The sequence below is a fragment of the Platalea leucorodia genome (assembly GCF_965183815.1).
Source record: "Platalea leucorodia genome assembly, chromosome: W".
NCBI lineage: Eukaryota > Metazoa > Chordata > Aves > Pelecaniformes > Threskiornithidae > Platalea > Platalea leucorodia.
The window spans coordinates 23,470,192-23,485,621 of NC_138859.1; the positions used below are offsets into that span (position 1 = coordinate 23,470,192).

The 15,430-nt window shown below is 39.6% G+C and overlaps 1 protein-coding gene across 1 annotated transcript in view; it reads left to right on the forward strand.

Annotated features, from left to right (window-relative positions):
• Positions 1–15,430, forward strand: part of LOC309601488 (proprotein convertase subtilisin/kexin type 5-like) — a gene marked incomplete at both ends in the record, with an annotated part of 236,784 nt that overhangs the window by 15,113 nt on the left and 206,241 nt on the right. Inside the window, one exon of the mRNA XM_082334513.1 lies at positions 8,265–8,369. Coding sequence (XP_082190639.1) covers positions 8,265–8,369 — 105 coding nt within the window. The remainder of the gene's footprint in view (positions 1–8,264; positions 8,370–15,430) is intronic.

Below are 15,430 nucleotides of genomic sequence, written 5' to 3' on the forward strand. Positions count from 1 at the left end.
TGTCACTGGAGATAGCTACTTTAAATTGAATCTTACCTGACTATGCCTAGACCTAACAGTCCCTCGATGTGCTGTAATCTTCTTTTTTCTCATCAATAAACATTAGTTATGATGATGTTGATGTTTTCTTTCTTAATAGGTTTGAATGCTACATAATACATAATAATTTGGAGTTGGGTTTTTTCTTTTTTTTGTCTTGCTTGCTTACTTGTTTGTTTTTTTCTTTACACTTGCCTGCAGATTCTGTCAAATGGAATTTTTTTTCCCCATTAAGAAATTATTGAATTTCAGTTACTCTATAGGATCCTATCCAGAAACTGCTACTCATAGGAACAGTTGTTGCTCAAGTTGCCTTATACAAATTATGAGATTACTCATGGGAGTGGAGATTGTTTATATAAATAATGGTTACTGACAAACATCACTTTTCTACAAAATAGTATAAACTTTTGTACAGCTCTAACATTGATCAAATAAGATGGGTGAATATATCAGCATCATGTCTGATTCTGGACAAGTTTTGCATCTGTATTTGGTTAAGCCCACTCTACAGAGTGGTAGATCATCAGACTGATACAGTACAAAGTCAAAGAGGTATGTTGTAGTTTCACTGTAAAAGAGCAGTGGATTTAGTACCTCCATACATCATGTAGATGAACTTAACTGATTCCTAGATATTCCCATGAGTCACTACTTTATTACTCTTCAGTAAATTGTATTTGTGATAGAGGAGGAAATTACTTAAATCAAGTCTCCTGTGAAAGTCAGTTAAATGAAAACTTTGTACTTACTATGACCAATAATAGCTGAATTCAGATTTGAAAGACAAAGTACAGTGTGAAAAGGTTTATTGCTGGCAATATAAATGCTCACTGGAAACAGTATGACTACTGTAGGTAACTGCTTTAGTCAATTTGAATGTTATAAATTGTTGCTATTAATGTGCTTAAGATGTTTAAATAACTGGATAGAGATATAACAGCATATCTAACTTGGTGCCCAGTTCTTAAGTCTTTTACTTATACAAGTATTCCCATTAGATTTGATTTCTCTTGATTTATAACTTTTAATTTCAATTAGATTCAACATAGCTATTACTGATTTACGGTTTTGTAAATGAGAAGGCACTTGATCCCATTGGGACTGAGCAAATGTTTACAAGCTTCATGACAGGTGCCATGGTTATTAAATACTTCATGATCAAGATTTAAAAGGAAATTAACGTGTACTTCCTTTGCTGTGTGTTGTGGTTTAACTCTGGTAGGCAGCTAATCCCCACACAGCTGCTCTCTCACAGTGGGATAGGGGGAGAGAATCGGGCAAAAAATGAGAAAAATTGTGGGTTGAGACAAAGCCAGTTTAATAGGTAAAGCAAAAGCTGGGTGCGCAAGCAAAGCAAAATTCCCTACTTCCCGTTGGCAGGCAAATGTTTAGACATTTCCAGGAAAGCAGGGCTTCATCACATGCAACAGTTACTTGGGAAGACGAACACCATGACTCCAAATGTCCCTCCCTTCCTCCTTCTTCCCCCCAGCTTTTATTTCTGAGCATGATATCATATGGTATGGAATATCCCTTTGGTCAGTTGGGGTCAGCTGTCCCAGCTGTGTCCCCTCCCAGCTTCTTGTGCACCCCCAGCCTACTCCCTGGCAGGGCAATGTGAGAAGCAGAAAAGGCCTTGACACCTGTACGCTTTGTAAGCACTGTTCAGCAATAGCTAAAACATTGGTGTGTTATCAACACTGTTTGCAGCACAAATCCAAAACATAGCCCCATACAAGCTACTATGAAGAAATTTAACTCTATCCCAGCTAAAACCAGTACACCATGAAACTTTTCTTGTTGCAGTTTATTAAAACGTAAAACCTATTTCTTAGCTAACCTTTATACTGTTTGCATGTTTGAAATAACAGTTTCAGAACCTTGTCAAGCCACATTCTTCTGCCATCCTTTTTAGTAGGGCAGATTAAATTGATAATTCTTAATGTGATTAGACACATATTAGAATAAAGCTATTGATGCAGTTCTAATTTATATCTTTTTAATATCTGAACTTCTTTTATGAATTCATACTATTTCCCAAGACCTGTGACTTAATACTTTCCCATTCTTGCAAAGATAGTTCTTCTAAAACTTAGTCATGCTAAGGCCTCTCTGTTAAGTGTCAATACATATATGTTGTTTTTTAGCTTTTTTCATGTAATTTCAAGTGTTGAATGAGGTTGCAAAGAGAGCATTAAAGTACTGGAATCCCAAAAAGCAGAATTTAATTTGACAATATGTTTCAAAATGCAACTGCATACAACACATATATGCAGAAGATATGATCTAGGAATCATCCTGAGCTTTGTAAAAGTAATTAATCAATTATTAGTTTACCTTATTGTCTGGAGGAAAATGATTTTGGTTTCTATTGCTAAGTATATTTTATAATATATTTAGAATAGAATATTTCTCTATTTAGAGGAGTAGAATATTGGAATTGTAAAAAAATTTTAGACTGTTGCTAACTAGGAATTTAGAATTCTGAATTTAAATTTAGATTCTAATTAGAATTAAATTTTAATTATAGTTTAGAATTGAAGCTCTAAATATATTTAGATTGTATTCTGGAACAGAATAGAAACCCTTGAAAAGAAAAGCTATTAGAAAAAGGAATTGTTATAGAGGTAATCCAAAATGGAATATACAAACTCATATAAAGAATTTCTACTGCAAATTAAAATGTTCTTTTTATGTTCTTTTTAACCTGCATGGTCACTTAATTTATCTACAGTAAATGTAAATTCTCGTTAAAATTTACAAAATTACTTTGAAAAAATCTCAGCCTTGATAGTGAATTAGAATGATATCAAGACTTAAAATTGACCTTAGAGTATTGTTACTTTTTTATCCTACTAACAAAGGCACATGAAAAGTTAAAAGACTAGAGAGTTTATTTTGAGTTTGCCACTGAAAGACTTAATGTGCTACTTTTTTTTTTAAAGTAAAATGCAGCAGGATGTAAGCAACAGTAATAACATTCTTATCTGAAAGAACACAGTTCAGAGCTACTTTATTTTAATGGCTTTGTTATTCATTTTAGACATCAACTAATTTGATGTCAAGGTAAGTTCACAGGCAGAATTTCTCCATGTAAATAGCTGAAACACAGAGGAAAATTGCCAAAAAATACAATAGAAGTCAGGAGTGGATTATATTAATTTAGTAAGGTGACATTTTTTCTCCCATTTAAACAGAAGGAGAGGGAATTTCAAAGGTAAAGTATCAGCATATTTGTACCTAGAATGTGAAGAGATACAACCTGATTTATTTATATGGAAATTGTGATGTTTCTGTTGTAATAGCTAGGTGGTTTAATTTATCTGCCTAGATTGGATTTTTTTTGTGTTTCATATGCAGGTGGTTCAGAAGGGTACCTTGTTTTCCTGGCTGAACTCTTTTGTCTTCCATACCAAGGATTTAAGGAACTGAGCAAGAACTCTTGAGTACAGTATAGCTTTTTTTACTGAGTTGATGGCAGTTAACATCTCATTTTATCTGGAATTCCCACCTATGAGACTCAGAAAAAATGTTTCAAGAAAGTGTAAGGATCAGTACAAGAGGGGTACATTTGAGGTCAAGTCCGACTTGTTCAAGAGTGTCACTATTCAGAAACAGCGACTCTGGCAATACTTGTGGACATATCTGTTTGCTATGAAACAAATCTGAAAAGAAGGGAACATGAGAGGAGCACAGATATGAATTGGCAACTTTGGTTATGCCTACCTCAAGCACACACACAGATGTTTGTACAACTTGGGCCATCTGATTTATGTTAGCTAACTGGGCTTAAAATGGAATTGAAAACTGGGTTACTTGGACATTTGATGAACATAGTTTGAATTCAGACTTTCAGAATAGTCTCGGTTGAGTCTGAGGTGATAATCCATATTCATACCCACATTGCCTTGGTTCTGCTGCTGTTTCAGATTCTTTTATTTAACTAAGTTTGAGCACATTAAAAGTGCACTTTTTCCCCACCCAGTAGATATTCCTTTAATGTACTGATTTAGAGCCTCTGTAATACAGAGACTGAATATCATTATTTCTCTCCTTTAGACTAGGCAGAGTGATACTATCTTGCTGCTGCAGATCAAGAGAAGACCACAGTGTTCAGCAGTTCTGGTAGTTTCTGTGCTTTTTTTTAATGCCATCTGCTTGTAGTAATCCAAGAACCTATTTTAACTCATGCAGTGTAGTGTAGGATATCAGCCCCCCCCCCCCCCCCCCCCCCCCAAGTGGTTTAGTTGACTGATTAGGTTAGAAACTGTTGGGAAGTCATATCTCAAGCTGCTTCCATTAGTGTGAACAACTTCCCTGCTTATGTTCTGTTACATGAACATTTCAGTCATGATGTAGGTCAGTCTGGTTATCATTTATGGATATTTAAGGTGTATTTCATTGGCAACTTTAGCACTTATATTTCCTTACAGTTTATGAAGACATTCAGATGCGAAAGTAGATTAATTTTTTCAGTCATTATATCCTAAATTATCTTAATACTGCCTTAGAATATAAAACTGCATATGGAAGAAATGTATTCCAAAGACTAAGCCTAGAAAGTTTGTCTCATTTCATAGTTAATATCTTTTAAATTCATTGATTTTCTCAACTTTAAAAAGAAAATAAGACCTACTAAATATAAAATTAATGTATATATGTGATTATTTGGGTTTTCTGGGATTCCACTGCAGTGTTGTAGGATTATTGTTCCCAGGAGTTATTTTTATCCTTGAATAAGCATAATATAGTACTACTTAAATGTATGTTTGTATCTATTTAAAATTTTCAGTGATGAAGATATTACCTCCAAAGAGTAATCCACCCCCTTTCTACTCATTCTCCTTGCTTTTGCCCAGGCAATTCCTCAGGAATGTTTCTCAATCTCTTTTTAAAGAAATCAGGTCTTCCAGGTCAAAAAGAAGATTACAAAGATTTCCCAAGGATAAAACAGCTAAATTGTCATCAGTCTCTAAGGTGGTTAGATCTACAGTCTGGTGTTTCTGTCTTTGTATTCCTTTCCCTCTGATAGTGCCTCTAAGACTTGGTAGTTAAAAGTATAAAAAACAATTTAACAAGAACATCCATAATAATAAGTTTTATTGTGCTATATTTCCGTGATTTAACTATTTGCTAAGTGGTCCAAAGATTTGGAAGGTCTAAGTAAATTCCCATTAAGGAAAGAAAAGGGCAATATAATTTTTAATAACACTGGTGTTACCTTACTGCAAGAGGCACTGATAGTTAGGGAATAAGAATTAAATTCCATTTAAAAGATTTGGGATCCTTTTATTTCACTGACAATTATGAACTAAAGCGGTAGATCTCACCATTTATTATCATTATTATTATTATTATTATTATTATTATTATTAAATTGACGGTGCCTGGAAGACATGGCATTACAGTTATATTACACTTAATTCTGTCCTGAGGACAAGGTCTCAGAGGGAGTACAGCCATCAAGCATTACAAAGCCTCAGTCTTTTTCCCTTTTTTTTTGATTGGAAAGTAGAACACACACATCCCTGCATGTGTGCACAGGCCTAGTCGGTAAAATAAACATGGGACTGTCTCCTATCCCCTCCAGTGTCTTTTGAGGGTGGCTAGTGCTGCTAAACTGTAGGACCTCCAGGGGTGTAATTAGGCCACCCTCTAACTCTGCTGTTTTGGATGCTCTTAAAGAGGTAAGCTACAGTTTATCCTTAAAAAAAAAGACCCCAAACTAGTGCAAGACAAAACAAGGAGAACTGGAAGATATTGAGATCTATGCAGCACAAAACAGGACAGATGTTTGTTTATTTTCCCTGAAATATGACATGTTTCTATCAGTTCTGTGCAGTGGTAAAATACAGTTACCTGCCTGAGCTCTGACTTTTAAATAACGTATGTGTTTGTGTATACACACACGTACACACACAGTAGTATGTCTCTAATTCACACTAAAGATAGCAAGGTTCATAAAAACCTAACCTCTGTACAGTATTTTGGTATGGTTAATATGCATATTACTAGTTTCTGAGGATTTAAGAAGCAAGAGTAGCATCATTCGACAGTGGTTAACACTTCAGCACTGTTTGAGGCTACTCTTGTGTTAGGGACACATCTAGGAAGTGACTGATGTCCCTTTGTCTTGGGGCAGCATGCTTTCACCTGTACTGGTGCTAACCCTGGAGCCAAATTTCAGTGGTTGATATAAATATTAATAATTCAAAACCCGCGCAACATTGGCCTGATGCTTAGGGACATTCGTTGTGCTGCAGGTTGTTAAACTATCAGAATAAACAAATTAATGCAGTGATATAACAACAAGTGATATAACAACACAACTGTGTACAATAATGTCCTTAATTACCTTTTGGACTGGCTAAAATCATCATGGAAACTGCATGTTATTCTGACTCACACTACGTCACCAATAGAGTAGGTTCATCCATGGACAAAGAAACAGTGTTTGCTTTGGTATCTGCTGTGGAGATAGTTTTCGGCCCACAGAGAAATGCGTGTGAATGATCTTGGCATGCCCAGGGTCCTGCAGCTCTGAGATGTCTGTGAGAAGACTTTTCCCTGGAGATTTAAGGAGGATTTATTCACAGATATGCACATGGAGACTGAGACCAGGCTCCTCCATGGGACAGAAATGCACCATTTCAGCTTGAATCATCTCTGAAACAGAAGGCATCATGGGAATTGCTATTGTAGTATTAATATGCTCTATTTAGGCTTAGTCAAACCAATTCCTATTTAATTTATGATAAACTGACTTGGTTTAACTGAATGCTTCCATATTTGACTTAAAGTAAACATAAGTCATTCTTTCTGAAAATTAGATACTGATGGACCTATTTAACTGTACAGACTGAGAATAATATCATAAACCCTGGTGCAGTTTCCCCTTTAGAAGTATTCATTTAAATTGTGGACTTTTTTTTCAAAAAGTTCTCCTTCATTCCCCAGTGCTGTTTACATTTTAAACTTTAAGATAAGATACTCAAGTGCTCCTTGAGAACAATAATTTTATATCAATATTTGTTCTCAGTCTACTCTGATATTTTCTCAAGATGTTTATGTTCTAATATTTTAAAAGCAGATTTTTGGAGTTCCTCAGTGGCTTATTTCCAATTCCCTTTGAACCTTTAACGTTGAACACTCTAGTTTCCTGCATGCGTATTCTTATAGGTATAAATTCATAATATAGGATCTTTAAGATTAGAGCTTTTCAGTGTTGCTCCATCCTCTTTGGTGATTTCATTCAGATTTATTTTCAAAACCAAACCTGTTTTCTGAGGTCACTTTGAGTTTCAACTTGAAATAACAGTAAGCTCCGTTGTCTCTTTTTTACTCATCATTAAGAAACCTTTAACTAAATTATTAAGTGTCTTACAAGATTTACAGCGTGAAAGAAGGGAAAATTCCAAATGTCTTGGGGAGACGTTGCTCTAAAGACAAGGAAGCTGAATGTTTGCTTGTAGGTATGTGAAAGTAAAATTTCAAGTTATGAATATTTAGATATTAATGACTCTGGAAGGGGAAATTTCTTCTTAAAATTGTGAAGGCTGTCTTAGTTTAATATTTACATTGCTACTGTGTACTGATGGAATGAATAAGTATTTTTATTGTACTGTTTTGTATTTGCAATTTTGCATTAATTGATTTTGTACTTCTAGTTATCTTATGAAGTTACCATTTCCATCTTTCTTTCTTCTACTTCTTTCTTCCACTTCTTTCTTCCCCACCTTCTGCAGAAAGAGCAGCCTATTCCTGGTGCATAGTCTGATGCTGTGGATGTCTTTTTTATAAATTTTATATAAATAACTGAATCTAGTGCATTTTACAGTATATTTCCTTATGCAAACTAGATGGAATGCTTTTTAATAACCATATAGCCATTTGATGATTATTATATGTTCCATTTGAAGACAGCTTGGATATAGATTAATATAGAATTGCTTAAAATACCGAATATAATTTAAACATTTAAAAGGTAGATAAGGACAGACTAAGCAGCTCAATTATAATCTTTGGTTATGCAGTTACTGTCTCAAGGACACTCCATCCATTTCATATCATATGTTCTTCTTTTGAAAAATGATCACTTGGTTCAAGTAACATTTCAGCACAGTAGGAAATTGCATAATTTATAGGCCTTTAAAAATGAAAACCATAAAACTACTTTCCATTAATTATATCTCCCTCTCTGTTTTTCTTTTCTCCCCTTACAGATTGGAACACTGAAGGATTACTACCACTTCTACCATAGTAAAACGATTAAAAGGTCAGTTCTCTCAAGTAGAGGTACCCACAGCTTCATTTCAATGGAACCAAAGGTAAGAAAATCCACCTACATGTCTGAGACAAAAACCTTTACATTTTTTATATGAAATATCATACCAGGAGACATTCACCTGAATGGGATATAGCATTACAAGAACGGACCCTTTTTTGCCAAGGTTCTGCTTCCCATTAAAATGAAGACAATACCATGCTATTAATTATGTGCTGTTGTTGGAACATAAGGTCTGACATTGTTCATGGAGGAGCTGTAGTATAGGAATTTTGTAATAATCACTATGCTATGCTCCCCTACAAAATCACCTATGTAACATTAATGGCTGTTATCTTCTTCTGTAAATCAACCAGCTTTGGGAATGAAAATGAGTAATATAGGATCAATCAATCAATCATCAATGTTCAGATGAAGGTTTCTTTTTTTTTTCTGGTCTTTTTTCTGGACATAGAATGTATGAGGGATTAAAATAAGAATACTCTTTTCTGTGGTCTTTTTGGCAGATTCTACTGACCTTAATTTTAAGAGACTTCCCTCTGTATGAAAAATGGTATCAGGCTTTTAGAGTATATATTATGTAATAGGTAACTGGCAACATAATTAAATTACTGATTTATAGTTGGGTATAATATTGTCATGTATCCAAGACACTTTTGTTTTAAACCTTTAGCTTCTGTGGTTAGTAGTTTCATCCCTAACTATAGAATTGTATTTCTTGTGGTTCTCTTTTAGAAAGGAAGTTTAAAGCATATCTATCTTCTTTATCATTTTTATGCTGTTCAAGCAACCCACTCCCCCACAACAAAACCCTCAAACCCCTAGTGGTTTCCACTGGTTAAAATAGTCAGTCATTTTTTAAAACCTTGGATTATGATTGTGGTCTGTGAAGGATTTGTGCTATCCTAAAACTTGTCAAGAATTTAAGAGAAGTCATAAGTTATCAGCAAAAGACAGTTTGCTCCACATGTACCATTTCCTACAAGTTAAGCATCATAGAGGAATACTAAAGGATACATGAACACTTCTGCAGTCTGGAAAGCCGTATTTAGGACTGAAGTTCCTCCTGAGGAAGGGACAGGATGAGGGAAATGCATACAGAGCATTTTCACCCATGTCAATAGGGCTGGGCTGCTAAGTTCTGTAAGAGCCCCAGAAGCTCTACTGAGCAGCATGTTTCAGGGATTAGTATGAAAATGGTTAGGGCACAATTCTCTGTTCCCATGAATGTTGACACCCACCATTCAAACACCAAGTGCTGTACTCAGAATAGGTGACACTGCAAAAGGAAAGGAAAGTGTTCACATCTGTCTCATTCCATGCTGTTTCCCACATGCACAGAGGTTGTGAAGTGATTTACATGCAAATGCACAAGTTCACATGTACATGCAACCTTAAACATACCTGTTACACCCAGCTTCCAGATACCCCTTCTGCATCTCTGACAGCCAGCCCAAATTACTGTGGCCAAAATCGTGAGAGGTTCTAAGGCAGAGCACGGCAGAAAATCAGAGACATAATTAGTTTCTCAGTGCCTTCTATGTTATACCATTTGGGTCTTGTCCCATATGCAGCATTCTGTGCTAGTGCTGGTACAGGAATCACATTGCGGAATCATTGTTAAATATCACTTTAATAATGAGAAACTCTACCGAGGGTTGTGTGAGACACTCTACCCTGTTAATGATTCTGTACCCAAATAGAAGCTAACAGTCTAATACCTTGACCTGGCAAAAGTGTTTGTGATTGCTCTACTGAATCTGGGCTTGGGAATTCTTGTGTGGCTGCAGACGTGTCAAAATATGGACACCAGTATTTGTAGGCTAATGTCTGGTTTGTCCTCAGTGTATATGACATTTAATGATTATTAAAGTAGGCTTAAATTCAATTGTGTTGTATAAGCTGGACCTTTTAAAAACAAAATGTTTAATCTTAAAAAAGGCACATTGCCTGGCCATGAATTTTTCATGCTAAGAAGATGGTCATTAAGGTGTGTTTTCAATTTATTTCCAAATTTAAACGTGCCAAGACTGGAGTATGAGGTTGAGTTAAGGAGAAAATAAAACTTTGGCCAATTTATATTTAATGTAGGAGACACAAAATACAGCAGGAATAAAGAATTTCATTACAATACTGTCGTGGTTTAACCCCAGCCAGCAGCTAAGCACCACACAGCCGCTCGCTCACTCCCCCCACCCCAGTGGGATGGGGGAGAGAATTGGAAGGGTGAAAGTCAGAAAACTCGTGAGCTGAGATAAGAACAGTTTAATAATTGAAGTAAAACAAAATAGAACAGTAGTAATAGTAATAATAATACTAATAATGTAATAATACAATAATAATATACAAAGCAAGTGATACACGACACAATTGCTCACCACCTGCCGACCGATGCTCAGCATGACCCCGAGCAGCAATCGCTGCCCCTCGGCCAACTCCGCCCAGTTTATAGACTGAGCATGACGTCATATGGTATGGAATAGCCCTTTGACCAGTCTGGGTCAGCTGTCCTGGCTGTGCCCCCTCCCAGCTTCTTCTGCACCTGGCAGAGCATGGGAAGCTGAAAAGTCCTTGGCTAGTGTAAGCACTGCTTAGCAACAACTAAAACATCAGTGTGTTATCAACATTATTCTCATCCTAAATCCAAAACACAGCACTATACCAGCTACTAGGAAGAAAATTAACTCTGTCCCAACTGAAACCAGGACAATATCCACCCCTTATTCTATACCACATACGTCATGCCCAGGTCTTACACTTTCCAATACATTCCAATTAATCACCACCACTTTTCCAGTCTTTTGAGACAGAGATAGATAGATAGATATATACACACACACAGAGATATCATTTCCTTAGTCTATGGGCCATCCCTCTAAAATGTTGGTTGAGTTCATTTAGTCCATGACTTTGGGCTTCATCTGTCATAACAGTCTTTCAGGGCAGGAGAGATGGTGTCTGGTGTTGGATTGTTGCATGCTGAAGCCAGTTCTGGTTCCATCACCGCTGTACTTTGTTCGGTTTCCTCAAAGTTCATTCTTCATTAATTTGGGTGATTCTTACTGTATGCTGTTGATATGGCACATAGCAACCATAGAAGTGATGACATCCAGTATTATATAGCAACTAACATTATACAGTTCAGTTCATTGGCTATTTTCACCCAAAATCAAATCCCCTTGAGGTACACATCGGACTTCCCCATCCTCCCGCATCACCCACCAAGTGCATCCAGGTCCTTGAGCAAAAGCAATCCCACGAATGCGTTTACTTTTGCCTAAGGCGGGAGTAACCCAGACTGTCTTCCCCATCATATTTTTTTTTATGTGCACTACAGGGACTTTATCCCCTTCCACAGTACATAAAAGTCTTGACTAGGCAGGGCCAGCTCGATTGGCAGATCCCCTAGTGTTGACTAATCAGGTGGCCTTTGCTAAATGTGTATCCCAGTGTTTGAATGTCCCACCACCCATTGCTCTCAGTGTAGTCTTTAACAGTCCATTGTATCGTTCGATTTTCCCAGAGGCTGGTGCATGATAGGGGATGTGATATACCCACTCAATGCCATGCTCTTTGGCCCAGGTGTCTATGAGGTTGTTTTGGAAATGAGTTCTGTTATCTGACTCAATTCTTTCTGGGGTGCCATGTCGCCATAGGACTTGCTTTTCAAGGCCCAGGATAGTGTTCTGGGCGGTGGCATGGGGCACGGGATATGTTTCCAGCCATCCAGTGGTTGCTTCCACCATGGTAAGTACATGGCGCTTGCCTTGCTGGGTTTGTGGGAGTGTGATCTAATCAATCCGCCAGGCCTCCCCGTATTTATATTTCAGCCATCGTCCTCCATACCAGAGAGGCTTGAACCGCTTGGCTTGCTTGATTGCAGTGCATGTTTTGCATTCATGGATAACCTGTGCAATAGTGTCCATGGTCAGCTCCACCCCTCGATCACGAGCCCATCTATAGGTTGCATCTCTTCCTTGATGACCTGAGGTGTCATGGGCCCACTGAGCTAGAAATAATTCACCCTTCTGTTGCCAGTCCAGGTCCACCTGAGCCACTTCAATCTTAGCAGCCTGATCCACCTGCTGGTTGTTTTGATGTTCTTCAGTGGCCCAACTCTTGGGTACGTGAGCATCTACGTGACCTACTTTTACAACCAGGTTCTCTATCCGGGCAGCAATATCTTGCCACAATGCGGCAGCCCAGATGGGTTTGCCTCTGCGCTGCCAGTTGCTCTGCTTCCATTGCTATAACCAGCCCCACAGGGCATTTGCCACCCTCCATGAGTCAATATAGAGATAGAGCATTGGCCACTTTTCTCGTTCAGCAATATCTAAAGCCAGCAGGATGGCTTTCACCTCTGCAAACTGACTCGATTCACCTTCTCCTTCAGCAGTTTCTGCCACTTGTCGTACAGGACTCCATACAGCAGCTTTCCACCTCCGATGCTTCCCCACAAGAAGACAGGACCCATCAGTGAACAGGGCATATTGCTTCTCATTTTCTGGTAGTTTATTATACAGTGGGGCCTCCTCAGCATGCATCACCTCCTCCTCTGGCGATATTCTGAAATCTTTGCTTTCTGGCCAGTCCATGATCACTTCCAAGATTCCTGGGTGACTGGGGTTTCCTATTCAGGCCCGTTGTGTGATCAGTGCGACCCACTTACTCCATGTAGCATCAGTTGCATGATGTGTACAGGGGATCCTCCCTTTAAACATCCAACTGGGGCCAACTGTATGAGATTCAACAAGGCTAAGTGCCGGGTCCTGCACTTGGGTCACAACAACCCCATGCAACGCTACAGGCTTGGGGAGGAGTGGCTGGAGAGCTGCCTGGCAGAAAAGGACCTGGGGGTGTTGGTTGACAGCTGCCTGAACATGAGCCAGCAGTGTGCTCAGGTGGCCAAGAGGGCCAATGGCATCCTGGCCTGTATCAGGAATAGTGTGGCCAGCAGGACCAGGGAGGTGATAGTGCCCCTGTACTCGGCACTGGTGAGGCCGCCCCTCGAGTACTGTGTTCAGTTTTGGGCCCCTCACTACAAGAAGGACATCGAGGTGCTGGAGTGTGTCCAAAGAAGGGCAATGAAGCTGGTGAAGGGTGCAGATAACAAGTCTTATGAGGATCGGCTGAGGGAGCTGGGGTTGTTTAGTGTGGAGAAGAGGAGGCTGAGGGGAGACCTTATTGCTCTCTACAACTACCTGAAAGGAGGTCGTAGCGAGGTGGGGGTCAGTCTCTTCTCCCTAGTAACAAGTGATAGGACGAGAGGAAACGGCCTCAAGCTGTGCCAGGGGAGGTTTAGGTTGGATATTAGGAAAAACTTCTTCATCGAGAGGGTAGTCAGGCATTGGAACAGGCTGCCCAGGGAAGTGGTTGAGTCTCCATCCCTGGAGGTATTTAAAAGAAGGGTAGACGTGGTGCTTGAGGACATGGTTTAGTGGTGGACTTGGCAGTGATAGGTTAACGGTTGGACTCGATGATCTTAAGGGTCTTTTCCAACCTTAATGATTATATGATTCTATGATCCAGCCCAGCTCCAGCAGCAAGGGTGTCAAGAGGAGCTGTGCTTCACTACTAATCACTTCCGAAGTGGCTCGAACGCCTTCATATGCTGCCAATATATCTTTTTCAGTTGGAGTATAGCGGGCTTCAGACCCTCTGTATCCTTGACTCCAAAACCCTAGGGGTCGACCTCGAGTCTCCCCTGGTGCTTTCTGCCAGAGGCTCCAGGTAGGGCCATTCTCCCCAGCTGTGATGTAGAGCACATTTTTTACATCTTGTCCTGCCCGGACTGGCCCAAGGGCTACTGCATGGACTATCTCCTGTTTAATTTGTTCAAAGGCTTGTTGTTGCTCAGGGCCCCATTTGAAATCGTTCTTCTTCCGGGTCACTTGATAGAGAGGGTTTATGATCAGACTGTAATTTGGAATATGCATTCTCCAAAAACCCACAATACCCAAGAAAGCTTGTGTTTCCTTTTTGCTGGTTGGTGGAGACATGGCTGTTATTTTGTTGATTACATCCATTGGGATCTGACAGGATTGGCGGCGTGACTTCGTTCAGGCCCCGATAGTCTACTGTTAGTCTCCACTCTCCATTAGACTTTTGCACTGGCCATAGGGGACTGTGAAAAGGTGAGCGAGTCTTGCTGATCACTCCTTTGCTCTCCAGTCAACAAATGAGCTTATGGATGGGAATCAGGGAGTCTCTGTTGGTGCGATATTGCCGCCGGTGCACCGTTGTGGTAGCGATTGGCACCTGTTGTTCTTTGACCCTCAGCAACCCCACAACAGAAGGGTCCTTTGAGAGACCAGGCAGGGTAGACAGCTGTTTAATTTCCTCCGTCTCCAAGGCAGCTATACCAAAATCCCACCGGTACCCTTTTGGGTCCTTGAAATACCCTCTCCTGAGGTAGTCTATGCCAAGGATGCACGGGGCCTCTGGGCCAGTCACAATGGGGTGCTTCTGCCACTCCTTCCCGGTTGAGCTCACTTCAGCCTCCAATACAGTCAGCTGTTGGGATCCCCCTGTCACTCCAGAAATACAGATGGGTTCTGCCCCTTCATAGCTTGATGGCATTAGGGTACCCTGTGCACTGGTGTCCACTAGAGCCTTATTCTGCTGTGGGTCTGATGTGCCAGGCCATCGAATCCACACAGTCCAGTAAACCGGTTGTCCCTTTCCTCCACCTGGCTGGAGGCAGGGCCCCTCTAGTCCTGGTCATAGCATTTGTTACTCGCTTCTTGTAAATGCAAATCAAAAATCCCCCATTTGTGATTGTTTTTCCTTGCAACTCACGTGCCCGTGCCTCTAGGGTCGAGGTAGATTTTCCATCCCACTTCCTCATGTCCTCTCCATGGTCATGCAGATAAAACCACAGGGTGGCCTGTGGTGTGTATTCACTATATCTTCTCTCTTGAAGAGAGGGATGCTTACTCCTGATGGCTGAGATACTGGTCCGTACAGGTGAGGAGTAGGACATGTCCTCTTTGAGTTGCTGGAACTCCTGGGATAATTTCTCAGGCAGTTTCTCCACACCGAGATGCAGACCCGTAGGGAGGAAGAGAGACTTTCTTCATATTGTCGGAGTTGGCCAGCCATTTC